Source organism: Dermacentor andersoni, chromosome 3 (genome assembly GCF_023375885.2).
Source record: "Dermacentor andersoni chromosome 3, qqDerAnde1_hic_scaffold, whole genome shotgun sequence".
NCBI classification, from domain to species: Eukaryota; Metazoa; Arthropoda; class Arachnida; order Ixodida; family Ixodidae; genus Dermacentor; species Dermacentor andersoni.
The window spans coordinates 139015509-139041824 of record NC_092816.1 but is presented as its reverse complement, the minus strand read 5'-3'; the positions used below and the strand labels follow the sequence as shown (position 1 = coordinate 139041824).

At 50.7% G+C, this 26316-nt stretch overlaps 2 protein-coding genes across 2 annotated transcripts in view; both read left to right on the top strand.

Moving 5' to 3' along the window:
- Atg1 (serine/threonine-protein kinase unc-51-like protein Atg1) overlaps positions 1-26316 on the top strand; it is a 141929-nt gene that overhangs the window by 97053 nt on the left and 18560 nt on the right. Inside the window, exons 5-15 of the mRNA XM_050173203.3 lie at positions 10808-10844; positions 14035-14085; positions 15155-15453; positions 16277-16335; positions 16948-17030; positions 17127-17171; positions 17493-17707; positions 19848-19890; positions 21024-21397; positions 21883-21976; positions 23501-23623. Coding sequence (XP_050029160.2) covers positions 10808-10844; positions 14035-14085; positions 15155-15453; positions 16277-16335; positions 16948-17030; positions 17127-17171; positions 17493-17707; positions 19848-19890; positions 21024-21397; positions 21883-21976; positions 23501-23623 — 1423 coding nt within the window. The remainder of the gene's footprint in view (positions 1-10807; positions 10845-14034; positions 14086-15154; positions 15454-16276; positions 16336-16947; positions 17031-17126; positions 17172-17492; positions 17708-19847; positions 19891-21023; positions 21398-21882; positions 21977-23500; positions 23624-26316) is intronic.
- LOC140216774 (putative nuclease HARBI1) lies at positions 24145-26304 on the top strand. The gene is made up of 3 exons (XM_072287306.1): positions 24145-24915; positions 25006-25147; positions 25660-26304. The coding sequence occupies exons 1-3, from the start codon at positions 24370-24372 to the stop codon at positions 26157-26159; spliced, it is 1188 nt and encodes a 395-aa protein (XP_072143407.1). The 5' UTR covers positions 24145-24369; the 3' UTR covers positions 26160-26304.

The window sequence follows — 26316 nt, the reverse complement described above, 5'->3', positions numbered from 1 at the left end:
ATCTGCCTGACGTAGCGTCGTGTTGTAGGTCTATATAAACCGATGTGTCTTGGCTGAAGCGTATCCCAATGTCTTCATATCGCTGATATGATCGCGTTGTATGAGCACGTTTTGTGGCAATCCAACTCGAATGCTCGATAAGTTCTCCATGCCTGCTTACTAGACTATTTGCAGCAGACTTTCATTCATTCATTCACTAGTCGCTGGCTATACAGAACAACCGCAAAAGTCCACATTTTGGGTGTGGATTTCGCTCACACATGCATAATCAGTGCTGGCTGCTGGCCTGGATCCCACCGTCGGGTGAGGAGAGAGGGTACGTGCTTGCAGTTCTCTACACCGCGAGGCGCAATTGTTCGGCGAGGTTGCGACCGTTCCAAGGGATTGGGTGAGCGGATTTCAGGTGATAGTTTGCTATGCCATTAGTATATTCCTTGCAAGGTCGCAGACGCTGTGGCAACGTGTTACGTACACACACAACGCCAGCACAATGCGGGCCCCACTGTCTGGCCAGTTTACGTCACCGGACGGGCTCGTGGCGCGCGCGTATTCGATCAGCGTCCTTTGTGTGCGTGCGGGGGAACAGTCCGGCCGTGTTGACTATGATGATCTCGCCTCGCGCTGAGCGCGGAATCGTTCGCCGCCGCGGGAGGGGGGGTGGCGAGCTCAAATGTGCGTTCGCATGCACGCCCTCGCGGTCCGCGCGTGTTCCCTTTCCTTGGGTATTGTAGCGCCCAGCTGGGGGAAGGCGACGGAGAAGAGGGGGCTATCGCGTAACCCGCAGCTCCATCGGAATGCTGATGTTTCGTCGGCATGGCCGCTTCTTCGCGTTCTTTTTTATACCTCTCTCGAGGCAATCATACCGTCGACTCTGTGGGCATGTGCGAGTCCGTTGCGACAGGGGATACGCGAAGGCGTATTGGTAAAACGCATGGAAGGCCTTTTGCGTAACATCCGAGACGGGAGCGAAATTCGCCGTCTGTCCCCGACGGCGTTGCGGGCAGCAACATTTATGTTACAGATTATTCGCGTTCTTTGTGCGGATCTGTTCGTGGCTCGCGGGTAGGTGTATGTCTTCGTTCGTGTATAGTGCTCGAATATGCGTTCAGTCATATAAGGTAACTGATGCGCCGTTGCATGTCCAGCGTTGTATCCAGGCTGTGTGCCGAAGTCCAGTGAACTTTCTTCTCCTCTAGCAGCTTGCCCTTGAAAGGGCAAATCTGCGTTGTCGACCTGATTGGACACATGCATACGCCGGTAAAAAAGGAAAGAACATTTACACGCTTCCTGCAGGAGATGGGTGTTTTAGTGGCAGTGCATTCCCGATTCTTTAGCAAGCGATATGAGAACCACCTTCTTGGCAAATGGCAGCTTATTACGTATGGCACGATGCCAACGCCCGCAGAAACAAGGTCGTGGCTGCTCTACTGATGCGTACGAGTTTGCGCGCATGCGCGCACATGTTGCTGGGTGTGTTTTAGGATGACCTGCGAGATAACGTTTGCGTGCGCCCAACGCTCATCTCGGCGCCGAAGACAACGGCGTTGGCGGAGTGGCCGGCCTGCGTTGCTTGCTATTGGCGGCAACCATAGGCATTACAGATGCATCTGCGACGAAAACAACTCGCGCAGGAAAGCAGGCCGGTCCACGAGGCAGGCCTCTAAGTCGGGCCGCGGTGATGACCGTTATACGCGGGTCACGGTTGGCGGGAGAAAGAGGCCTCTCGGGGAGCCCATTGTTGTCGTCGTCTTGTCCCGCGCTGGGCGTGGCCCGCGCCTCCAGCGTAGCGTGGCGGCGTGCGACTGTTTCTCGCGCGTGTCGCTCTTTGTGCGCGCTTTGGTGCGCGCTACGCTTTCGACGCGATCTGGCGTCTTTTCCGTCTCTTCCTACGCGGTCTGTCATCCTGCGCACTGTGTTTGCGCGTGTACTCGCCAGTGCGCGCACCATGCCGCTTGGCGACGCCTCGTCGGAAGGCCGTGAAATGCGGCCATCTGCTCTTCCAGCGTTTCCCTTCCCTCGTGCACCTCAGCTACGGCAGTCGTTTACGAGCACAGCGCATGCATACCATGACAGCACAAACGCGCGCGCGGTGCAGCGTAGGCGTCCTGTAGTCGCTTATCTCACTCTCTCCACCGAGACGTGGCCACTGCAGCGCGCTATAGGTTTCGCGCGAGTAAGAAGAAACGAGAACCCAGTTTCGGAGCACGCTCATATGCAGCGAGTGGGGGTGTGGAATCCCCGTTCTGTGTGCGAGGGCATGTTGGCAACTGTACCCCCGTTTTTTTGAACGCGAACATATAAATCATGCAGAACATTTTGGTCCCTGGTAATTTTTTACCTTGTACGTAACTTAGTGCATAACTCGCATTGCCGCAGTAGTTTTTAATTCGTTCTTTTTGAGCCGTTACGGTCACAACCATCCCGCCTCCCCCTCGTTTTCTGAATTTCGGAGGGAAGACAAATGATTCGCACACACGTTGTTCAGGCATTCCGATACGGTCCCTTGAGGCGTAATTAAGCTGGTTGAAGGAAATGAATGTATTCTCGCGGGGTTAGGCTCCACCCGATAGCGCAAGTTTTCTTTCGGTGGCAGTACTTCGCTGTTCCGATATTTCCGTCGTACGTGCCTTCGTGCCGCTGTAATTTTGCCGCTTCCTTTTTTTTTTTTTTTTTCACTGCTCTCGCAGAAAAGAAAAATGAAATATTTACTGTTGCGAGATACAGATATAACCATTATCGTTCACGCTATGTGGTCCCACGCGTGTTCAGTTTGTCGGAGAGTCACCAATTCAGAAAAAACTCGGGCACTGTTTCGAGGACGCGTAAACGAGATGAGTCTATCCCATGGTATTCTCTTTCGATCGATTGAGCCGAGCCGGTCCTTGTTTCTTTTCTCAGCCCTCGCTTTTGCCACGGGTCTGTTAACGAAACCGCCGAGCAAATGTGCGGGAGCCAGCTCCTTGTCCCAAAAGAGAACAAGGAACTGAAGTACAAAGAGAATATACGGGCGGCTACCATGTGCGGGAAAGGAACCAGTTTCGGAAGGAGCCGCGTGGGGGGGCCAACCTTTGTTGTTCGCTTGCCTCTGCGAACCCCGCTGCGCTCTCCTCTGTCACTCGTTCCTTGGCTCTCCCCGCTCTTGCGGGGAGGCCGAGCTGCAAGCGTGCGCAGCCTGAGCGAAGCGCGCGAATTGAGGTTCTCGGCGGCGAAAGCGGTGATTTGCATGGCATTTGGCGCCGATGCTGGGTCTCTTCGTTCTCGTTTCTCGGCGCAGCAGCACCGCCGTTCCTGGGCAAACGGAAGAATATACCGTGCCCCCCTTCGAGCCGCGCTCGCGTCATTTGCCGACTGATGCCGGGCTGCTTGAACTTGCGGGCGGGAGCGGAGCGCGGTTCTTTATTTGTCTCTGCGTCTCCTTTCTGCGTTCGCGATGTGGACTATAAGGAAGAAGTAAAAGATGCAGATAAACGCGCAGCTCAAGTTCTTTTTTTTTCTTCACCGAATGTGGTCCTGGCCCACATATGCGCTTTGTGATTTGGGAACGGGCTGCGGCGAGTTGAATGGCCGATCTTGCAGTGCATATTGCAGTAGGAGAACCGAGAAGTGTTATTCTGCTAGCCTGCCTCGAGGAATCAGTTTGACGCTCTCCAATATTACGGACGCCGTGTACCTGGATATCGTTTGGGGGCGTGGAGGGCGGGGGGGGGGGGGGGAGAGGATGGTGCGAGCGGTAAGTGCACCGGCCTCGTCGTGGACGTCGTAGGCACCGGCATATGCGCACAGAACTACCGAACGCACGGTATAGATGACGTGTGTGCTGGCTTGCGGAGCTCGTTTCAGAGTAAATAGCGCGTCGGTCAAGTGTCCAACAGGGTGTGTGAAATGTGCGCCCCTTATACTTTGCAACCTATGCAATGGCTTTACAGATGTGCATGCATCCAGTCCTAGACTCCCGATATATACGTAATTGGTAGGTTTGATTTTCCTGAGCTGTGCGAGAACCGCCTGAGCGATTTCCGTTAGCCCTGCGAAAACACCATCCTAATAGTTTGCAAGCAGGCTCAAAAAAACCACTTTCCTTCTCCTCCTCCTTCCTTGAAGATCGAAGGCGCCCCCCGAAATGAAATTTGACTGCGCCGCTGCTAAGGTCCCACTAGTTAGTAATTAATTACACACCCGCTGCCGGACAGTGCAGACGTATACGGCCGCTTTTAACGTCGCGCCAGTTGGCGTTCGCTGTGCGACTCTGTGGCTGAAGTGATGAGATTGTGCGATCTGCACAGCTGGGCGCCATTTTTCAAGATGGCAGCAGCAGCAGCCGTCGAGCGAAACCGAGTTTGTGTCTGCGCAAGCCGTGGTATAGCACTTCGTGCTCGGGCGCAATTTATCCCCCGCCGGAAGCCCATTGTCTCCGGGCTAGCTTGTCTGTGTGCCAGCGAACGCGGTGGGCGCGCGCATCCGACCATCGCCACGAGCAAGCACCCCGCTGCGCCCCCGCCCGCCGAGAAATTGCTGTACCTTGGACGCCTCGCATCGTTTCCTTCGGCGGTCTGCTTGGCCAACTCTCTCTCTCTCTCTCATTGTTGCTCACATTATCTTCCCTTCTTTTTGGCTATATTGTCCTTACGTCGTCCTTTGAATGAACCCGTGTGAGGGGCCTCCCGCATCATGCCTAGCCTGGTATATGCCTGCTGTGTTGGGCCCCTGCTTCTCCCGATTGGTTTCTAATGCAATGCATTCTTGTAGAGTGCAACCTGGTTTTATGTAACCGTTATATGGGCGGTATATCGCCGTTTTCCTGGGCCGATCCCGAAGATAGTGCAGCTTAAAGATCTGGGCCGATGTGCCACTGGGGCCACTGGGTATGTGTTAATAGGTATGGGCCACGTGGATTTGGGCGCTCTTCAGTGAACCTCTTTTACGCCAGCTTGGGCCACTGGGTATCACAACAACAAACGGCACTTGCGTGTAGCGACACCTACGTAATGCTTCTACTTTAGTTGGCTCTGCATAGAATTCGTTTTTTTTTCTTTCTCGCAATGGTTGATACATACGCGTACAAAATTACGCGGGGCCGAGAGACTTGTTAATCGTAGGTCACTATAAACTGGGTCACAAACCACTTGTAAAAAAATTATATTCTGCACGTTCATGCGCACCCAAAATGGTGCTTTCTAAGCTGATGCCGCAATAAAGATGTAACCTCGATCGGTTGAAGCGTGGATTTTTGTTGGAATTGAAGTTGCCCTTTCGGGTACCGCTTTTTTATGGTGCCTTCTAACCACCGGGTCTACATTTTATCGGTGACATCTGCTACAGCTGCTAAGCATGAGGTCGAGGGTTTGTTACCCGACCGCAGGGGCCACATTTTGGGGGAGAAGAAATGCTCCCCCTCTAAAAAAAATGCAGCTGATCCAACGAGTTTGAATATGTATACATGGAACCTTTGTGTGAGTACATAAAAAAAAAAAAGAGTTTAAACGCGAGTTCGTGTTCATTTAATGTCCGCACAGAGTGGCACGACAGGCTTTATTCGCGCATTTTAGAACGGCTAATGCAATGCCGCCGCGGATGCGCGGAGACGAGCGCCATCTGGTGGTGGTGCAAGGAACCCAGCCGCGCGCGTGCTCCGCTGTGATTGGTTGGCCTATTCGGCAAGGGAACAGCCAGGCCGCAGCACCCATGGTCACGAAGCCCAGCGAGTTCGCAAAGCTTCGCTTAAAAGAAAAAAAAAAAATCTGCTTGTGTACTTAAGCTTATAGGTGCAGTTTAAATAACCCCAGGTGGTCGAAGCTCATGCGAAGGACCTCCTCGTCCTCCCATAACCAGCTTACTGAGCACTTGCGGGACGTTGAATACCACAGTTTCCTTTATTAATTTATTTGTAGCACCCACTGCGGTCGCAGTGGGAAAGCTTCTGAACAGCTGTTGCTGTAAAAAAAAAGTAAATAAATAAAGCATGAACAACAGAATACGAGGAGTTGAGGGTGCCTATCTGTGCACGCATTTGGTCGTGCAAGCGAAAGCAAGACAGGAGCGCCAGCCAGTCGGACGCCGACTGGTATCTCTTATCAGCGATGGAGAAACTTGGCGCGGGGCTTTCGCCATCCACTGTGCTCGGCGTTCGACAACCGCGAGAAAGGCAAATCGCGCCTTCAGAGTGTGTGAGAGAGAGAGTGGGGCGTGTACTTCGGGCACTTAGGAAAAAAGGGGACGACGAAAAGGCGTTCGTCCCCTCGCTCCACCAAGTGTACAACGTCGTCCGTGCCTGCGGTTATCACCATCTCTGCGCTGTGTACAGAGACATCGTCCACGTGTTTGCCTGGCGCTCCCCGGTTCCCCACTTTTCTGTTTTCTCTTTCGATTTCCTCCTCGTCATCGCCGCCTCTCTCGTGATCGGCGTGTTTTGCCGTCGCGTCCGATTTCTCGCTTTGCGCGGCCTCCCTGCAGTAAAGTGAAGCGAACTGCGTATACCCCCCCCGTTTTTCTTTTCGGCATTGAATTGCTTGGCACCTTTTTCTGTTCTTGCTTCTTTCGGACGCGCCACGTTTCCGTGTCGGCTCGCATTGCGCGATCGACACTTCTCTGCGCACCCTTTTGTCGCGTAGCGCGGTATCACGTTGCTCAACATCCCTGCGTCGTCGCAACGCGTTTGACGCCCTTTGCCGCTGGTTCTGTCCTCTCGAGTGTCCTCTGCGAGGGACGAGCTCGCCCCGCGTGTTGTGACGTCATCTTTTCACGCCGAATGCGAGCGCGTCGTGCGTTCAAAATGAACGTATTAGTTTCGCAATGCTTCGCTTTAATTATGCCAGAAATGCCGCCCTTATTGCTTTTCATATATCGGCGCATGCACCCGTTGGACCAACTGCGATATTCTCTGCGTAGAGAGCATGCCTCTGTAGCGAAAGCGGCTTACGCACGTGCAGTCATCGCATTTTTCTGCTTTTGCGTAATCCGTAGCGCTCGGAAAGAAGTCGTTGTTGCAAGAACTGCCAGTACCCCCCCCCCCCCCCCCCCCCCTCGAAAGCGTTCGGAACACGGGATCCGAGTGAAATCTAAATTTTGTCGCAGCTCCTTCGACCCAAAAGGTAGAGTTGATACCTCTTCATACATTCATCACATTCCTGACATACATTTCACACTCTGTGGAGGATTCGTGAGAAAATTTAACTTATTGTCATTTTCCGTGCTCCGAAATACATATACCGAGGGCGGCTGTACTTGTGAACTTAGGTACGGGCATTCTTTAGCAAATGGTGCAGTAAGAGACGAGTTGTATTCGCAGCTTCACTCACAGATTGCTTGTTCGCGTTAGGAACAGCACTGACCTTCTCACCATACTGTCTCCGTTGCCCATTATGAGGAACCGACGTCGAAACAAAACTTTCCCTCTCCACTTCTTTAGCGCGCAGATAGAGGATCAGCACCGTGCTGCTTCAGGGCTTGCAAGCCCGTCGAGAAATCGGTCGTAGGCAGCCGTTTGCTTCTCCCTCTCGGACCCGTCGCCATGCATTGTCACGTTTTTCTCAGTGCCCTGGCAATGCGCGAAGCGCTCGCCCGACTCGCTTTGTTCTGCACTCGCCGCGGACATCTCTGGCATCATACTCATCACTCGGGACGCGCATGCCAGCTTGGCGCGCCAGCAGCTGTTAGGTATAGCTGCATGCAGTGGCCCCGTCTCGGAACACGGGTAATTGGGGTTGCCCACGATAACACTGCCGCTGCTTCCTTCTTCTTCGTGGAAGAAGAGGCGACCCGCTGTTGCGCCACTCCAGGAAGGCGCCAGGCCGTCCCACGGCCAGCGCCAGCAGGGACCGGGACGCGGCTGGCTGGGCCGCCGATTGGCCCAGTCTGCGCGGCGCCGCGCGGGGGGACCCCGCCGGCCGAGGTCGCCGCGGACATCAAGGGCGCCTCCTCCGCTGGTGCTGCCGCCAGACTCACCCCCCCCCCTCCTCCTCCTCCTCCTCTCTCTGTTCTGCTCTCGTCTTGTGGCTTCCGTCTTTGCTTTGTTTTGAGGTCCCCCTTCTCGTCTTCTGGGAGGCGGTGGGGCGAGTAGTGGCCCAGGGCAGAAAGGTTCCGTGGCCGTGCCCCGTTTTGTTTTTCTCTCCAGTGCATCGGTGAGGGAGACCCCCTGTTCTATCCTTCCCTCCCCCTCCATTGGTGCAGCTATTTGCAGCCAGCGGTACTGCTTTTACTGCTGCGCTCACGTGTTGCACCCCGCTGTGGCAACTTCGAAGTGGCCCGGGCCACTGTGCCACCGCCAAAGTTGCGAATGGCTCTATTTTTACCTCTTTCGATGCGGCGACTGCTGTCCGAGTTCTCGACCCGCTGGGGATGTTGCTGGCTTTGGCGTTGCACTGCTGAGCACGAGGTCGCGGGATAGAATTCCGGCCGCTGCGGCCGCATTTCGATGGGGGTGAAATGCAGGAACGCCCGTGCACCGAGTTCACGGTAAATAACCCCAGGTGGTCGAAATCAATCGGGAGTGCCCCGCTACGGCGTGTCTCATAATCAGATCGCGGGTGTGGCACGTTAAACCCCATAATTTTTTTTTTTTTTTTTGTCCGGTTCCTCTTGCTATCACGTTGGATCGGTGAGGCTCTGGCTGAAGATGGCGTGACGTGCGAAACTCCGAGAGCGCGCTTCTCCACGCATCTTGTTCGATTAACGCAAGATGGTGGTCTTAGCGCTCGAACAGCGAGCACGCAGTACCATTTGGTGCCTCCCACCTCTGGTCACCATAGCGATCCCCCTTTCCTTATGCACTCTTTGCAAAGCTTTTCAGGAGCTTTACGAGCGGCAGGCCGGTCATGTTGTGTAGGGCGACTTTGTGCATTCCTGGAGAAAGCTTGCTCGAGCGCCCCCGTCCTGACCAGTGCCGGCGATCCAGCTGCGTGAGTTCGCTCGAGTTCTCACACCCTTCTCAGTACGCGAAGAGTTCCGAAATATTCCAGTTCTGCGTCGTAAGTGCTTCTCGCCTCCTGTTACGCTTGGGTAATTTTAGCGTGGCCTCTAGTCTGTTCACACCATCGTGAACTCATTGGAAACTGCACTCGTATCGTGCTCTGCGAGTGTAAAATATAGTATTTCCGGCATATCTTAAGGGCACATTCACACCGGCGACTGACAGTGGTCGCGCGACCAAGTTGGTCGCAAAGCGACCAGTCGCAAATGGTCGCAAACGGTCGCCTTTCTTGAAAAGCGACCATTTTGGGCCAGTCGCTCTCTGCGCGATTTTTCAGTCGCGCGACCGTGGTCGCAAAACTGATAAACCAATCAGCGGCGCACCGGAAGTGATCTTTCGTGTGTCTACATCCGGCCTCCTCCGGCGTCGCGTTCAAATTCCGCGTAGATTCCGAGAGTTCTCGCTGAGAACGATAATCTCCGGGATTGCGACTTGCGGGTCGCGCTCAGCTGGGCTTGCCGGTGTGAGCATCAGTCGCCTTCGGTCGCTTTTTGATTGCGAGTCGCAAATGGTCGCGCGACCTCCTCAAGTCGCCGGTGTGAATGTGCCTTAAGAGTACCGTCTCCCAACGAGTGAGCCTTCCTTCAACACACGGCGTACTTGGAAGACTACAGGGAAGCCCGCCCGTGTTACGCCACCTGACAACCACTTTCTCGGGACATTTTGGCTTCTTGGCGATGCCTCATAGCTGCTACCGTGGCGGAAGTATGCATGGTTTGGACGTGACGTGCCCCGACTACTAGAAACGCGGGACATGTTTGGTCTCGTGTGAAGTGTATGTCGCGAGTATGTTTCACATTCCTGACGATTTAGCGTCGCTTATTCCTGGAGCACGGACAGACGGAAGTTAGGCGACCACTTGTGAACACGATGATGTTGTCAGTTGAGCCCGAACGCCAGTTGTCTGCTTTACAGTGCGCGTTCTGTTCCGCGTGTGGTTGTCATCCGTCCTCGTTCGCATGAGCCGCGGGACGTGTCACTTTGTCACAGCCAGTCTACCGGGAAAAACTCGGTTGTACATTGAATGCGCAAACTCGTCTAGATTAAGCGATATGCGTGCGCGGTGTTGCTGCGCATGATTCGCTACCAGGAATTCCGTTTTGTCTTTAGCTTTTAATTAGCGGTGTGCGTTTAATTGGCCTGAAGCTAGCAAGGGTGCCCGCCGCGATGTTTGAGTGGCCGTGGCCGTTTTTGCATAAGGACGTGGTTGCGGGTTCGTATCGTGTTGCTGCTGTCGCATTCTGATGGGGGGGGGGGGGGGGGGAGGCGGGTGGTATGCAGAAACGCCTTTTGTTATGCGCGTATTCCACAACCCTATAGCTTGCCGAAAATAATCTGGAGCACTGCATTTATGACATCTCTTATCCCGCTGGGCAAATATGGATCGTATCAGCGCGCAGTAAACACGGAAATATCTCGTATGCACCGTCCTTATGCAGTGCACTGAGGGATGTGCGAACCATTGCAGGCGCGCTTCCACAGCCAATCTCGTTTGACCCACACATGATGGCGGCCGTCACCCTGCGAGTTGAAATAAAACGGAAGCGTATACGAGCTGGTTCTGCGATCCTAACCACCATAGTATGTGTTTACAACATATTTGCTTCTTTCAAGCGTACGCTTGGCTCAATGGTGCCGTGAGTGGAGGCCTGGCCATCTTGTGTGGGTAAACCTAATTAAGTGGGAAAGCCTACTTTCAGTATTTTTCGTATCCCCTATTGTGGCAGGTGCAGTTTTTTTTCTCGGTATTTTGTTTTCATGTATGTAAAGTGATTTTACATATGTGCGGTGAGTGTTGGGTTACGCGTTTTTCACAAGTGTTGGGTTTCTTTCTCTTTGCAGTACTGCAATGGGGGAGACTTGGCGGAGTATCTCTTGGGTGAGTTGTTCATTTCACAGCTGATCAACTGGTTGTTGTTGCTCCTTCCCCTCCCCCCCTCCCACACGCACACTTTTTTTTATACGATCGACAGACCTGGAAGATTCGTTTGAAGCTCGAAAGCGAGATGTGGGTCTTGCGATCGTATATTATTTATTCTTATTATACAAAACCCACATAAGCGCAGCCCGAAGAAGCAGTGGTGTTTGTCATAATTACCTGTAATGTCGGTGAGCGTTATATTGCCGCATTTGTTCAGCAAAGCTGCGAAAATAGGAACGGTATGCACTACGAGAACATGCGATTTTTCTGCGTGGGCGAACCGTTCCTTTCCAAACATTTCCCTTCGCTCTTCAGCGCGAAAGAAAGACATGGTTCGTCTTAAAGGTAGCACTGATCTCCTTCTTTCATTCTTTCTTTTTCGACATCTCATTAGTGCATACCGGAAGCTAACGAAGCAGCGTTTTTCTCGTAATCTCAATGCGCAAGGGTGCGTACGCCGTTCCCGTATGCGCCGCGCGCTCCAATTAGATGAAATTCTCATTTTATGCCTGAGCGCTTTCGAAGTGGAGACTGGCTGTGAGGAGCGTAAACAGCGTAACAGTTATCGATTTAGCGCCAAAATTTTCTTTCGGTGATGTTCGTGCGGGAAATGAAAGGCTGCATATGTGACATTGAGCGATGAGGATGGACTGCTGGCATGATCGTATGTCCCTAACAAAACTATCCCCGCCTCCGGGACTTTCACCCTGCGTCGAGGGACCGCACTTTTCGGGGCTGCATGGCATATTGCTTGTTACGCTAACCGCTAACATAGTGCGGTGGGGAAACCCGCGCATTGTGCGCTCATGCCGCAGGCCTTATGTATATCTCCCCGTCGGCTACAGCGGCCTCGTCTCGACTGGACGCGTGTCCGGCCACGGCGCAGAACTATTACTAATTGGTCAGAAAGATTTTCCGAGAACCGTTCGCTCGAGCGCGTGCCAATGCCCTTTCTCCCTGAACCGCGTAACCATCCACGGCCGCCCTGCTGTGTACTGCCTCCGCTATCTCAGAAATCATAATTGTTGACACACCGGGCGTGCATTATATCCCTGGCTGGCGTATGTAACGCCGCGCTGTCTGGCCGCACCGCCGACCCGTTGGCACTCGGCTGCGATTCGGTCCTGTCCCGGCGGGCGCTATTATACAACGGGCCCGCGGGGGAGCAAATAGAAACGGGTTCCTCAGTTTGCGCAACGCGTCGGGATCGCGTTATATTCTGCGTGTTTCACGCGTTGCCTGCCCGCTGGCCACTCGGCTGGAGGGTGTTTGGCTTGGAAGGGGACAGGGTTAGCGAGCCTCGTTTGCTAAGCGAGAGGTCCCTCCAGTCTCGCTACTGGTAAGGTGCCTGATCTGGTAGAGCTTTCTCTCTTTATTTCTCTATCTCTCTCTTTCTTTCTTTAAATGCTACGTTTTCCCGCTCTCCGCGGGCCACTCTGGCGTCCTTGGTCGCTGTCCGCGGCCACGGTACGTAATTGCTCGCTTTGATATTGCATGCTGCCCCTGGCACGGGGCGGCCGGCACTGTAGGCGCGTCCACCTGTGCGGCACAAGCGAAGGCTGCTGTATTGGGTTTATGCTATCTTGTGGAAAGACAGCACACGCTTGGGGGGAAAGGGAGCGTTTGAGTCGGAACGTTTGTTTTTCGGCGAACAAGAAAGGGTAGGAAAACGGTTAAGTATACCAAGTGTAGGCTGGCGCTCCGATGCAGACAGAGAAGTTCGTTTAGCGGCGTTGCTGTCCCTCGTCCAAATGGATAGCCGCTCGGGTGTGGAGGCCACCGAAGCTACGGCGACACGCGATTGGGGGAACGAAATGAGCGCACTCGACAATGCCCGAGGGCCATTGTAATGCGCCGGAAGGCGGTCGTTTGCCGCCGACTGCATGTGTCTAAAATAATCGCGTTATCATCCGCTCTCTCTCTCTCTCTCCCCGTCTCCTTTCGCTCTTGTTGGCCCGTATAATTGTGTTGTGGGGAAAGTGCTGAGACCGTCACGTTTAGTTTGCTGCCCAGTGGTTTTACGTATGCGCGCCACCGTCGTTGTTAAGAGGCATTGGCACGAGGCTCTGTATATAGTTGTCGAATACCGGTACACGCTGTGACCTGATTGGTCTCGTGAATGTACGTACGCGTGTGGCGTTCCTGGAAATCGCAAGATGGGAGCTTGGAGCACATTTCATGCTCTAACCTTATGGCTATAATCTAGGGCTGTGCTCATTTCCCGTAAGCTTATGCGTCTCCACTGTATTTTTCTTCTGTGGTTTGTTATTTTTGGCACACCATGCGCGTTCGCTAAAAGCTTGCCTATCCCCCACGTACTTGAAGGTCACCAGCTTTTCTTGGGGATAGGGGAATGTGTACGGGGAGGGAGCTGAGTTACAAGTGGCATCGATTGAGCCTTTTATTCCGCGATAAAAATGATTTCCGTAGTTCTCGAAAAGGTTGCACCGAATGGAACGGACTACGACCGACGACGCCTGCTTGGAGGGCTCCAATTTCAAAGGTCACATATTTGTTAGCGGACAGCCGCTTGGTCCGGGAAAGCGTAGCGATTATATTTCACTCCTATTCCTTTTCACACGCTCCGTCCGTGCCATGACCGATATCGGCCGGCCGTGAGCGGTGGATAAGGAACGGAATAGAATCGAGCAAGAGTAATCCTTGCATTATATGCCAGCTCTGGGTCCTTCCACTTCTGTGCGAATGAATTGCACACAACTTTGAACCTTGCCGCACGATGCAGTGGCCGATCGACGTATCCTGCTGCAGATTGCACTTAATACGTTCCGCGCACCATAGTCACGGTGCTGCGTCAAACATTTCTTTATGCAAAATTTTCCGCGCTCAACTTTGAGCGCTTGGTGGTGGTCACAGGGTGCGCGTTGACAGCGGAGGACTCGGATAGCAGCGCGATCAAGTCGGGACGCACGTATAATGGGCTGCCATCTCCCCCGCCTGCGCCCCATGCTTCTCGCACTGCTATCCTCTTCAGTTGAAATGCTATCTTACTGCCTGCTAGTATGTCGTGAGTATTTCGCGTGAGTGCTTCACGCGTTGCGATATAGTCTGCAACGGTATATGCTGTGGTCGTTGTTGCTCAATTCAAAATTTCTCCCCCACTTTTTTTTTTCTTCCTCAATAACTGCAGAGAAAGGCACGCTGAGTGAGAATACCATCCGCCTCTTCCTGAGGCAAATTGGTGAGTTGTGCTGGAGGCCATTACTTGACCTCGGCATTACGCTTTTTTTCATGTTAACATTATTAGGACTGCTATATGTCCCCGCAATTTCCGTTGGTGTCATTGATTTGAAGAAGATATTTCGTGCATCGCCTACAGTGAGCACAGTAGCCAGTAAGCGCAGTATACCTGCAGTAAGCCCATGGGGTCGACCCGAACAATGCGTAGACCCGGGAAAACGAAGTATCGGCTCTTATTGCCCGTTCTGGGATATGAATGTGCACATCACACTCGCAAGCTCTGCATTAGGCTTCATTATGTACGTTCTGCATAGTGCTGTATAGGTTTTCTCTCTGCGACATTTGCGGTAGGCAAATTGTGACATACAGCTGCAGATTTCTCTCATTTATCTGGAACCGTTCTTTCATTCTTTAGACGGAAAGTGACGCGATGCCTGTTGTGCCTGGAACATTTTGAAAGGTTTGACTCGTATTGCACTGCATGAGACGCTGTAGTGAGCTGTTAACCTTAACTCCTAGAGGTGCGTTCCTCCCCGCGCATGCGTGAAGTAGTCGCCATATTTGTGCTGCCTGCTTTCCTTGCGTTCTGGCTTTTTTGGTCTGGAAGTTTGTCTCGATTGTATTTGACCGCGAACACATCATTCACATCCCAAGTTTTTCATTATGCTGCAGCGTTAACCTCGTTAAGTCAGAGGTCAAGAGGCAGAGAGTGGTTAATTATTTAAACAGAACTTGTTCTCCCTCGTCCCCCTAGGCATTCGCAAATTAGGGAGGCATCGCATAGTTCGAGCAGATTCTGAGCGTGTGTGCGTGAACACTCTTGAAGCAGCACGGCGAAGTATACGTCTCGGAGCGGGACCGCGCACACCGACGCAGGCGTGGTACTTGAAATTTGGGCGCTGCGTTGGTGCGCGTAGTGTCCCGTTCCTGCCACACTTTTCTTATTTGCCGTGTGGCTTCACGGTGCACTTGCACCTCGCCCAAAGTCTCGTCACGCCGTGCACCCGCCGCGCTGCGTGCAATTAGCGCGGGCACACACGCTGACCGTACGCCGACTCGTACCGTTGCAGCCGGCGCCATGCGGGCGCTCAACGCCAAGGGCATCGTTCACCGAGACCTGAAGCCGCAGAACATCCTGCTCTGCCACGGGCCGCGGCCCAAGCCGGCGCCGGCGGACATCACGCTCAAGATCGCCGACTTCGGCTTCGCGCGATTCCTCCAGGACGGCGTCATGGCGGCCACGCTCTGCGGGTCGCCCATGTACATGGCGCCCGAGGTGATCATGTCTCTCCAGTACGACGCCAAGGCCGACCTCTGGAGCATCGGCACCATCGTGTTCCAGTGCCTCACGGGCACGGCGCCTTTCAAGGTACGTGCCCTCCCTATGCGTGCGCGCGGGGTCGCCCGCGGCGGCGGACTCGTGCGCAACACTGTCAACTCGCGCGTGCTGCACTGCACACGTTCGCAAGGGACTGAGTTCGCAGATGCCCAACTAGTACGGACCCGCTGCGGGTGGCTTGGTGGCTACAGAGCGAACACTAGGTCGCGCGTTCTATCGTTCTGTTCCCGACCGCGGCGGCCGCATTCCGATCGGGCGGAACGCAAGAAGCCCGTAATTTGATTCATAACAAGTACACGATTTGTTGCACATTTCAACGAAGCTTTCGGCAGAACAGAGAAAAGAAGGTATACCCAACGGAAAATATGAGGGAACACTCTTCGAAATACTGTCTGTGTTTGTACCTACCTGCGAGGTGGGGGCGTTATTATGTAAGTGTCCACCTAGTGGACGTGTCCATTTTGTCTGCTGCTGAAGTTCTGATTGGCTGGGCTGGGTTACATGCCAGAGGGAGGCAGGCACCCCCAGCCTATCAGCAGTTCAGCACCACAAGAAATGGACATGCTGGCACATACAGAATAACCCTCCTGCTGCAACTGACCATTTTCTGAGCTGACTGGAGCTTGACTTGGTGCAAGGGAAAGCTGGCCTTTTCGTGAAACGTGGTCACATACATTTTGGCAAAACGAGTGTCCCCCTGACCCTGCTGCCTACATGGACATGAGGTCAGCTATACAGTGGAGTACAGTACAATGTTTAGTTGGACACCTCCAACAAGATTTCTTTAGTTATGAGTGCAATCTTTTCCGTGAAAGTGTAGTCGGTGACTAGGGCCTTGTTCACTGTCTTTCAGGCCCAGACACCTCAAGCCCTGAAGCAGTTTTATGAGAAAGCAACAAACCTTGCTCCCAGGTAAGCCAGTGCATTTCATAATTTCTTTTTCTTCACAAGCATGTTTCATACAGTAGGCATTTGTAGGTCTGAGAGTGGCTGTATATGAGCACATTTAAAGCACTCTCTCAGTTATCTGTGTCTTCCAGTGTATATTGTTGAGCCACAAATTGAAGGCTTTTTTTTATTATCGAATATTACTATAATGCTTGCCTCATCAAATGCCTTGCTTTCTGCGTGCTTGAAGTCTGTAAACTGGCAGAGCTTAAGTTCATTTTGCTACGCACTGCAGAAAAAAAAAAGAATATTGATTATTGAAGTGAACAAAATTTTTGAAATCTTTAACAAAGGCCAAGAGTTGCAACGACTGCCCCCCGTTTCATTATGTTGCTCAAGCTATATACCTTTTAACAGATTTAATAGTTAATATTGCTCCACATGGTGTTGCTTTAGGACGTGAGAGCTCAACATGTTTAAAATAAAGAAGTCCAACATAACGGTGTGCTGATATTCACTCTGTGACATCGGAATGACAGCGTTGCAGCAAGATTTTTGCATGTTAGGCAACAAATTGTAATCGCTTTGCATGATGAGCATGTCTGAAGCATAATACATCTCCCTCTCTTCCTTCAGGATACCATCAGGAACATCTCGTGAACTGCATGATCTTCTGAGCAGGCTCCTCAAGAAGAATGCTAAGGACAGAATGGATTTTGGTACGTAGCTGCTTACTTTATCACCATCCTAGCCACGGTGATGTTTTAAAATAGGGTTGATGACTGACTTGCCACTCTTATTTTTTGATATTCCAGATGCGTTCTTCTCGCATCCATTCTTGAAAACTGTGGCCAAACTGAGTGAGTATTAAGAACATGTTTGTCAATTTCAAAGATGTTGGTACATGGTGATGCTGTGGGGGACTTTTCTTTTGTGTTTCTGAATTCTATTTTTCCTAGTTGCCTGTCATGTAGACTGTAGACTAAACTATATAGAAGCAAAAAAAAGAAAAAGCGTGCTAGGACTAGAGTGAAGACACTGTGAATGCGTGATTAACCTTGGCTTAAAGCTATGTGCAGTGGTGTAAAGGCATTTAGAATTGAACAAGAACTGAGTAGTGGGACGAATGACATTGATATAGTCAGTCATAAGCCATTGCTCATTGTATGTGTGCATTGCAGGTTCTCCCATGCCGGTGCCATCGAGACGGTCTGCATCTCCTCCTGACGTGGGAGGCGGAGCAGTGGCACCTCCTGCAGGGGGCTGGGGCTCTCCCATGTCAGGACAGCTTCCCCCGTCTCCACAGGGCTGGTGCGGGGAAGACTTGGGAGGCTCGGGGGCGACGCAGGCGGCTGCCCTCAAGAGTGCCTCGTCGTCCTCCTCCCCGGAAGATCAGGTGGGTCTTTCCTTCTCTTGTTCCTTTCATGAATACTGTGTCTTCAATGGTTTCCTCATGATTTTGCATCCCTTGTGCTAATATTAAAGCTTATAACTAGATAGCATTATAAGTAGTTGAACAGTTGTCAGGTATCGCTGACAGCAGAACCACTAATTGTTAACCCAAAGCTAGGGTGCTTTATATTTATCACCCTTTAACAGAGACGCACATAATTTTTCCACACACATTATAAGCCAAGAGAACACGGCAAGGGCAGAAGAACTTCATCAGGAATTGTTAGTGTCCAAACATAATCATTGTCAAGCTGTCATCTAATGGATTTTGGGTATATTGCCATGTCATCAAGATGTCCTTGCCGTGCAATCTCTACAGGTGCCTTGTGCATAGTACAGTGCAGTGGTGGAACAGCCGTGCCAATTGCGCTAAGTTGTGCTGAGAGCAGACCTTTGTGCCATCCTGCTCCAGAACAGCACTTCGCAGAAAATTGCACCAAACCTGTGCCAAAGAAGCATGAAAGCTGCCTCGCTAGTAAAACTGAAACGAAAACCTAAGATGCACTATCATCATCATGACTATCTATGTTAACCAAGCAGCCATAGCACAGATATAGCTGATGGCATCTGTCCTGCATTTGCTGTTTTCACCATAGATTTTACTCTTTTTTTCTTTCGCTTCTTTCTACTGGAGGTTTTAATGTTCTCCCACTGTGTGCTACTATTCTTCGTACCTACTATGGGGCAGAGCTCACTCAAGAAGGCTGTTGGGTCAAAGAGCAGCTTTGGATGATGTTCGGTTGCACATTGCTTATTATAGTTGTTGATGGTGTCACTTTGTAATACCTTTTAATGCGCAAATTCAACCGCTGATAAGAGGAGGAGGTGGAAGAGGGGAAGGCAGACAAGGAGGTTACCGCTTGCTAATATTTTGCTGTTAGTGGGGACCTTTCTTGCAACACTGCTCGATCAGAAGAGCAGATCCCATAATTGTAATTTAAAGATCTTTAATGTGACCCCACCCAATCCACAGTTATGCAGGAGAGGCTTTGCACTTTGGAAGTAAAGAAACTCTGGATATCTTCACTTTGGTTTAGTTGTGCACATCCTATAGGTTGTGGTCTTGTTTACAAGTCTATGTACTGTGTTATTTCTTTTCTTTTTTTCGTTTACTTTCCTTTGTGCTTGCTTGAAGCGCGGCGAACATGCAAACGCCTGTTGCAAGTTGAAATTGTAAAAGCGGCTTTACACACCAATATGTGCAGAGGGATAAGAATTCTTTAATCATTTCAATGAAGCTAGCCTGGTAACTTTTATAGTTAATGTCATATGGATATGCATAAAGCCGGCTCTGCTCTATTTGTTGACTATTCCAATGAGTATTGAGATTATATGGCGAATAAATGTTTGACACCGTGCCGAAAGTTCTTATCGCTGTGCCAAATCAGCTTTTTGCCTACACCAAGATCGGTGCCGAGAGGTCAAACGGCTCTTCCACCACTTATAGTGACATATATTGATTTGCCTACTCTGCCTACTGATGATGATATGCCTATTTAAATAGGGCACGTAAAAGTAGGGTCATGAAAAGGTGGGAGGTGTGGTTCACTGCACATCCACAACTAAAGTTTATTGAGCATAGTGCGTAGGCACCAAAAAGGCGGGGGGAGGGAGGATGTGATAGGCATGGCAATAATAATGGTCAAAGCACTGCACTAGGGAGTATTTTCTTTAGCTTTTCTTTTCTTGTGCAAAGTACACAAATTTGCTAAGAAGCCTTCCTCAGCAGTGCGTGTTGTGTTGTGTGCTTTGAAACATTGTTTTACGTGTTTGTGCACTGGTACTGATATTTCTGGCATCCCATTGAGTGCATTGCAAGCAGCTTTAGGGGGCAACAAATTCCTGTGCCGCCTGCGAAGAGCTTGTACCTTTTGTGATGTGAAATCTCTGATTCAGAACAAAGTGACACAAAGCTACATGAAACTCTCACGGGAACCTACAATCCACCATTCATGGGCCCATTTCTTAGACATTTGAAGTTTCTAACCACGCATACTTTGTCTGTGCACAAAGTGCGCCCTGTTGACCTTTTTTGGCATACTTGGTAATTCATAATGTGTTCTTCTTATTCCGAATTCCTGCAGGACTTCGTCATTGTTCCAGCTTCGATTGGAGAAGATCAGCAAAGTAAGTTCTGGAAGATTCTTTTTTAGCTTTGTTTCAAAGTAACTTTCATGCACTGAGGGACAGGTTCCTCAGGACCCTTATTGTGTGGCTTAAACAGTGCATGATTGTCGGAACTGTGCTTTAGATGGGCTTCGTTATTATTTAATATCAGAAGGTGTAGCCAGCCCAGGAAAAAACAAAACAAAAATGAAGTGTTGTGCTGGTGGAAGGGTAAGGCTAATAGTATTTCTTATTTTTTTTTATGAGCGCTTAATTTCTGTTTTTGTACTATCGTTGCTGTCTCAGCATTCTTTCATAAATGCATCCGCAGTCTGACTATTGTCACTTCTGCAACAGAAACACTGATAGTTAACTCTTAGTCATGAATCTTATCGTAATTCACCCGCCGTGGTTGCTCAATGGCTATGGTGTTGGGCTGCTGAGCACGAGGTCGCGGGATCGAATCCCGGCCACGGCGGCCGCATTTCGATGGGGCCGAAATGCGAAAACACCCGTGTACTTAGATTTAGGTGCATGTTAATAGATATAGAAATAGAAACTTCATTGCAATGGAAAATATTTGAAGGAGGGGTGGTCGGAGCCTCTCAGTCCAGGGCCCCACTGGCCTCTGCCGCCTGCCTGACCTGGCTAATTAAGGACTTTTGTCCTGCCAGGTCGGAGCGGGCGAGCTGTGCCTCCCACTGCTCCATTGTGTTGCTGGTATTTCGCCTATGAGGGTGCTTAGTATACTCCCAGGTTATATGTATTAGGCTAGGTATGCCACCGCACCAAGGACAGTTGGCCCTATAATGAGTGGGATACATGGCGTTTAGCAATTTTAAATGGGGGAATACCCCGGTCTGTATTTTATGCCAATCGGCGGCCTCTTCCCCGCTAAGTTCTGGGTGAGGCGGCGGGTATTTTCTGCGGACTGCGCGCTGATGAGCAAGGATAAAGAACCCCAGCTGGTGAAAATTTCCAGAGTCGCCCACTACGGCGTGCCTCATAATCGGAAAGTGGTTTTGGCACGTAAAATCCCATAATTTAAAATTCTTATCGTAATTCGATAAGAGGGTGTAGTTGCTAAAACAGCAAAATGAGTCCTTTGTCAGCGTTGGCAGACTTACAACGCCCTGTAACTTCTGCCATTGCAGGCAGTGGGACTGGAGGTACTCGGTGGCCCTGCGAGGATTCTGGCAGCACCCCAGCCAAGAAGATGGCTTCGGGAGGCAATGTGCCAGCGTCGCCAACGAGCCAGGAGGGTTCACCCCGACCTTCATTCCTGCCCGTACAGCAGCAGCAACAGCAGCAACAGCAACAGCCACCCCATCAGCCGCAGCCGAGAGCTCCGTGTGGCCCGCGGACAGAGCCGATTCCAGTGCCCTCTCAGAAGCGAGCCTTTGAGCAGATGCAGCGCAGCGGAGGCAGCAGCAGCGGTGGTGGCGTAGCCACGACCACTGCCGCTGTGCCTTCCGAAGGAGCTGCATCGCCGAACCAGAACCTGACTGGCATCTCTTCATCACCACGAGTGAGCACGTTACTGAAATGGTGCTTGGAGAGAGTTTGCGCACAAATGGACAGCCGAAGAGCATTGTTTATAAGAGGGGAGGGGCATAGATTTTTTTACACTATAGTAGCAAGTCACTTGCATGGAATCGGCAGTGATAGATCTTTGGCAAACTCCTACTTTTATGGGATTTGAAGCTGTGAACCTTCATTTTGTGTGCTGTGAACCCTTTATTCTGTGTGCTGGACTTTCATATGTACTTGCAAGGAGGTGTTGCCAGTGAGATGTTCTCATTTTTTTTAGATGCTTGCCGATGCTGCATTACAACCAGCTCTTCATTTAATATCTCGGACACCTTTGTATCGGGTAATCACATCAGGGGCCTTTACTTAAGAGGGTACTCAGTCATTCTCTTAAATGTGCAATGAAACTGAAAAGGAAGGAAGGTCAGTCTGCTTATGGTACAATACCAACCTCCTTCCCTGTTGTTCTCTCTCTCTTCCAAGCTGATGCAGCTGGAGCGGAAGGACTCGCTGGGGTCGAACTCTAGCGACCTAGGGCGCAGGACGCCAGATTTCTCCAACCTGTCCCCTCCTTCAGGTATGTGAGTTATGCACATTGTAAAGATTCCAGGAGACCAGCTCTCGAAATTCTCAAGAATCTAATAGTAAATATCTTTGAGTCTGTTACTAGGTCGTGATGCGAGGCCCCAACTAGAAAGATGGTCAAACAAAGCTAGCAGGCGTCATTGCAGGGGGGGGGGGGGGGACAAGTGTTCAATAAATTGTCATTGAAAAATGGCAGGTACTAGAAGGGTACATCTAAGAGATGTCAATTCTTTAGGAATGTCTGTTCAGTAGACAGCAAAGTCTTTATTGAAGCTCTTCCTGCAATAAACTCGCTCTTTCTACTTATAAAGTGTGCAGGATTATTTGAACAAAAATGTTATTTTAACACTTCATTTTTTTTTGTTTTGCACAGATGCACCAATTGTGCCAAATTGCATCTAGGACAGTCCTTTGCATCATGCTGCCAGAAGACGGTATTTTAGCAGAAAATTGCGCTCGACCTACATCAAACTAAGTGTAAAAATGAAAGCATACAATTTTCATTGTTATGCTACCTGAATTGGTTGTAACTTAATAAGCAGCTTCCAGTAATTATTCATGAGAGATTGTGCATATAAGATGTCCGTGAATGCCGTCATTGTAGCTTCGGTTTAGTCTTGGTTGTCCTAGTGCATGGTCTTGTTGTGCCCTAGTTCCTCAAACATTTTTTTTCTTGCTCACTTAAGTGCCCTGAGCACTCAATGCCTGTTGCAGGTTGAAATAGTAGAAACAACTTTATATCCAATACATGCACAGGAGAAGCCATTTTATTAAGAAATAAGAAAACTAGTTTCATTATTTTAATCTGAAATGCCTTGTTAATGCACAAAAGACTGGTTCTGCTATATTTATTGACTGCTTCAATTAAAATTGAAGGCATATATTGTATATAGATTTACATTTGACACTGTGTCCAAAATGCTTGTCACTAGGCCAAATCAGGTTTTTGCCAGTGCCAAGACTTGCACCAAATGGTTGAATGGCTGTTCCATCACTGATGGGCACTGCATATGAGTGTCGTGAATTTTTATAACCTTTTCTGTAAAATACCTTGCTTAATATCTGCTGGAACATTCGCTATACAATAAATCGCCAAGTTTGCTGCTAAACAAGCCAAGAATTTGCTATACTTTTCTTTCTTTTCCTTTTTGACGAAATACGTAGACAATTTTGTTGCATAATACAGTGGTAAAAGGTGATAACTATTCTTTGTTTATTTTTATATTCTGTTCACTATTATACCTATGTACTTATTGCCGACTCCTGTAAGTGCCTGCTAAGACTTACAGTATCAAATAAATAAATAAATAAATCGGCTAAAATAACAGCCCTTGACTAGTGTCGTTGGTGGGTGCCACTTGCATGCCCATCCTTTGTTCCTAAAAGCTAGACAGGTGTGACAGGGTCTCGCAACCTTCGCTCTTCGTTTGCCTGCAGTCAGACAGAGCGCAGAGTTGCTTGTCGACGATGGGTCACGTTGACTGGTCTCTTTCCCCTCTGTGCTTGGTGTCTGCAGTGCAATTCCACATTGGGACTCCGCCCGGGGGTGGTCGTCGGCGCCACCTGAGTGGAGGAACCCCACCGAGGGTCAGGCACTCCATACCCATTGCCACCTCGGGCTCCCCCATCCGGCGACACTGTGAGGAGCATTCTCTTTTCTTTTCGCACTATCTGGGGAGATATTCCCAGTCACTCACTTTTTGGAATGCAATCACTTTTGTGAAATTTTGCACAACTAGCACCAGACATCTCGGCGAGTGCAGGGGACAGCATTTCCTAGCACAAGTGCCAAGCACAGCCTCTTCGCACAGTGCCAGGAACTCTTGTTGCCTGTAGACATGGACAAATCTGGTGCTGATCATACGAAATATCGTGAAAGTCACTGTATCCCTGAAAAGGAATGACCGAGAACGTCACCCGAGTCTTATCTACCAGTCTCTCACCCTCGGGAATGTAGTTCTGCGATGGCTGGCGCATGCTCCTCTCTTTTGCCTCTTATCCTTAGCACCTAAACCCAATCCGCAGTGTTCTTCAGCAGCCGCTTTTCAATGCCTTGAGAAACTTGCAATAGCACAATCAAGGGGGTTAGTTACTAGAAACAGATGGCAGAGCTTCTGCAGCCTCCTTTTGGTATTGAAGTCACCTGGTGACAGTAACAGGGGTGCGATTTTGTAGCAATTCTATTACTTTTTCCATGCCTTTTGCCGCCATCACTGAGCAGCCATTGGTCGAAAATGACCGGGCCGCGCCCATTTTGTCTGTCAATCACGCGACGTCAGGAACCCGCAAAAACTGTAATCGTCATCGTGACGTTGAGGCACTCATTATGCGGAGCAAAAGGCACGGATTTTTGGAACGGCCAGAGGCAGGGTCGTTTCCGAAGGCATGAAAAAAATGGCCGCCCCTCTGATCGCTATGGCCGTGGCTCTTCGCCGTCGCCGACGTGAACAGGGAGAGCCAGACGACGCGTTTGACATGCCGGATGACCATTTTCGACGGCGTTTTCGCCTCTCGAAGGGAACGGTGCGGTTGTTGTGCGAGGAACTGGCGGGGGAACTAGAAGCTGAGCGAGCGACGGGACTGTCGGTGGAGCGGAAAGTGTTGTGTGCGCTGCGCTTCTTTGCTACCGGGAGCTTCCAAGCGTCCGTTGGGAGCGAGGAGACGATCCGTGTGTCGCAGTCGACGGTGAGCGAGTGCGTGCGACGTGTGGCAGAGGCTGTCGTGAACGCAGGGGCCCGCAACAAGTGGGTCCATTTTCCAAAGACAGCCGAGGAAAAGGCAGCCGTGAAGGAGGGTTTCCTTCGGCGCGGCGTTATCCCCGGCGTCATCGGATGCGTAGACGGCAGCCTCATAGCCATTATCGCACCCAAGGGTGAGCGCAAGGCTGTGTTCATGTGCCGCAAGGGATACTACGCCCTCAACTGCATGTTCGTAAGTAAAACTCACGTTTTCTGCGATCCTTTTTGAAAGTTACGTTGCTCTTGCCAACGGGCACTTTCTCTGGTTTACGTTTTACCTCAGATCTGCGACGCGGACATGAAAATCTTGGCCTTGGACCCTATGCGACCGGGGTCGGACCACGACGCTTTTGTCTGGCGGACGACATGGTTGCGCCGGCGGTTCCAAGCGGGGCGCATCGTGAATGCCGGGGAATACCTCCTCGGTGAGAAAAAAACATTTTTTTTTGGCGCAGTCACGCTTCAGCAGCGCAGAACGCCGTGTCCGCTCCAACCCAAACTTTTAACCAAACCACAAGAACATCAGTAATTCAGGAGTAAAAAAAGAAAATTAAGAAATTGACTGCCACCATTGGCAATGTTCGAAGTGTTAAGTTACAAGCACATTATGTGTCTGCGAGGAGCTGACGAAAGCAACACGTATTAGTGCTTTCTGCACCCAGTGACTGCCAGAAGCAGAAGAAATGAACACACATTACTGCTACTACTGTCATTGATAGCACCAACAAGCGTTGATTTCTTGTTTGTGGCAGGCACCGCGTACACTTGTAAATTGGTTAAGAGTTTGTGACGGGTATGGACATGCTCAACTCATGCTTTTACTTGGGACTTGCAACCCTGAAGTCTACCTTTGTTGAATGATGCTGTAGCTTTCCTCAGTTGACAACTTGCCTCTCGTCAGCGGAGTACTCAATGTACTATTTCCATCTTTGTGCAGGTGACAGTGGCTACCCCTTGGAGCCGTGGCTCCTGACCCCGGTTCCTGGCCATCCTCCAGTGCACACAGCCGAGGGGCAGTACAACACAGCACATGCCGCCATGCGTTCCGTAGTGGAGAGGTGCATTGGGCTCTTAAAGAGCCGTTTCCGCTGTCTTCAGCGATATCGCACCCTCCTCTACGAGCCGGAACGTGCAGCCAACATTGTCGCGGCATGTGCTGTGTTGCACAACCTTCGCCTTTCTGAAGGCGACGAGTCAGGCGATGACAGTGATGACGACAGCAGCAGCAGCAGTAGTAGTAGTGAGCTTGACAATAACGGCGACCCCACGCCACACAGTCTGCCCCGTAACACGGGCTCTAGAATGCACTACTTGAGAGGGCGGGCTGTTCGCGACAATGTCATTGGCATGTTTGGCACAACCCGTGCGCAGCACATGCGTTATTTGAGGAGCGTGCGGCGGCAGCTGCGACGTCAACAGCAGCGTCAGCATCGTTAGGTGCATGCACACAGTTTTAAGTAATTGCATTGTGCATTTCATGCTGTGAAATTGCAGATACATTTCCCGTGCTAAGTTGTAGTTGATGTCTGCGTAATGCAAAGCATTCATGATTTGTTGAGAAATGTAAAAGTTGTTAAAAAAATTAAATTTTGGG

Excerpts from the sequence above, each read along its gene's own strand:
- LOC140216774 (XM_072287306.1), top strand. The coding sequence starts at position 24,370 with ATGAAAAAAATGGCCGCCCCTCTGATCGCTATGGCCGTGGCTCTTCGC. Across the intron at positions 24,916-25,005 it reads ACGCCCTCAACTGCATGTTC|ATCTGCGACGCGGACATGAA; the intron begins GTAAGTAAAACT and ends GTTTTACCTCAG. Across the intron at positions 25,148-25,659 it reads TGCCGGGGAATACCTCCTCG|GTGACAGTGGCTACCCCTTG; the intron begins GTGAGAAAAAAA and ends ATCTTTGTGCAG.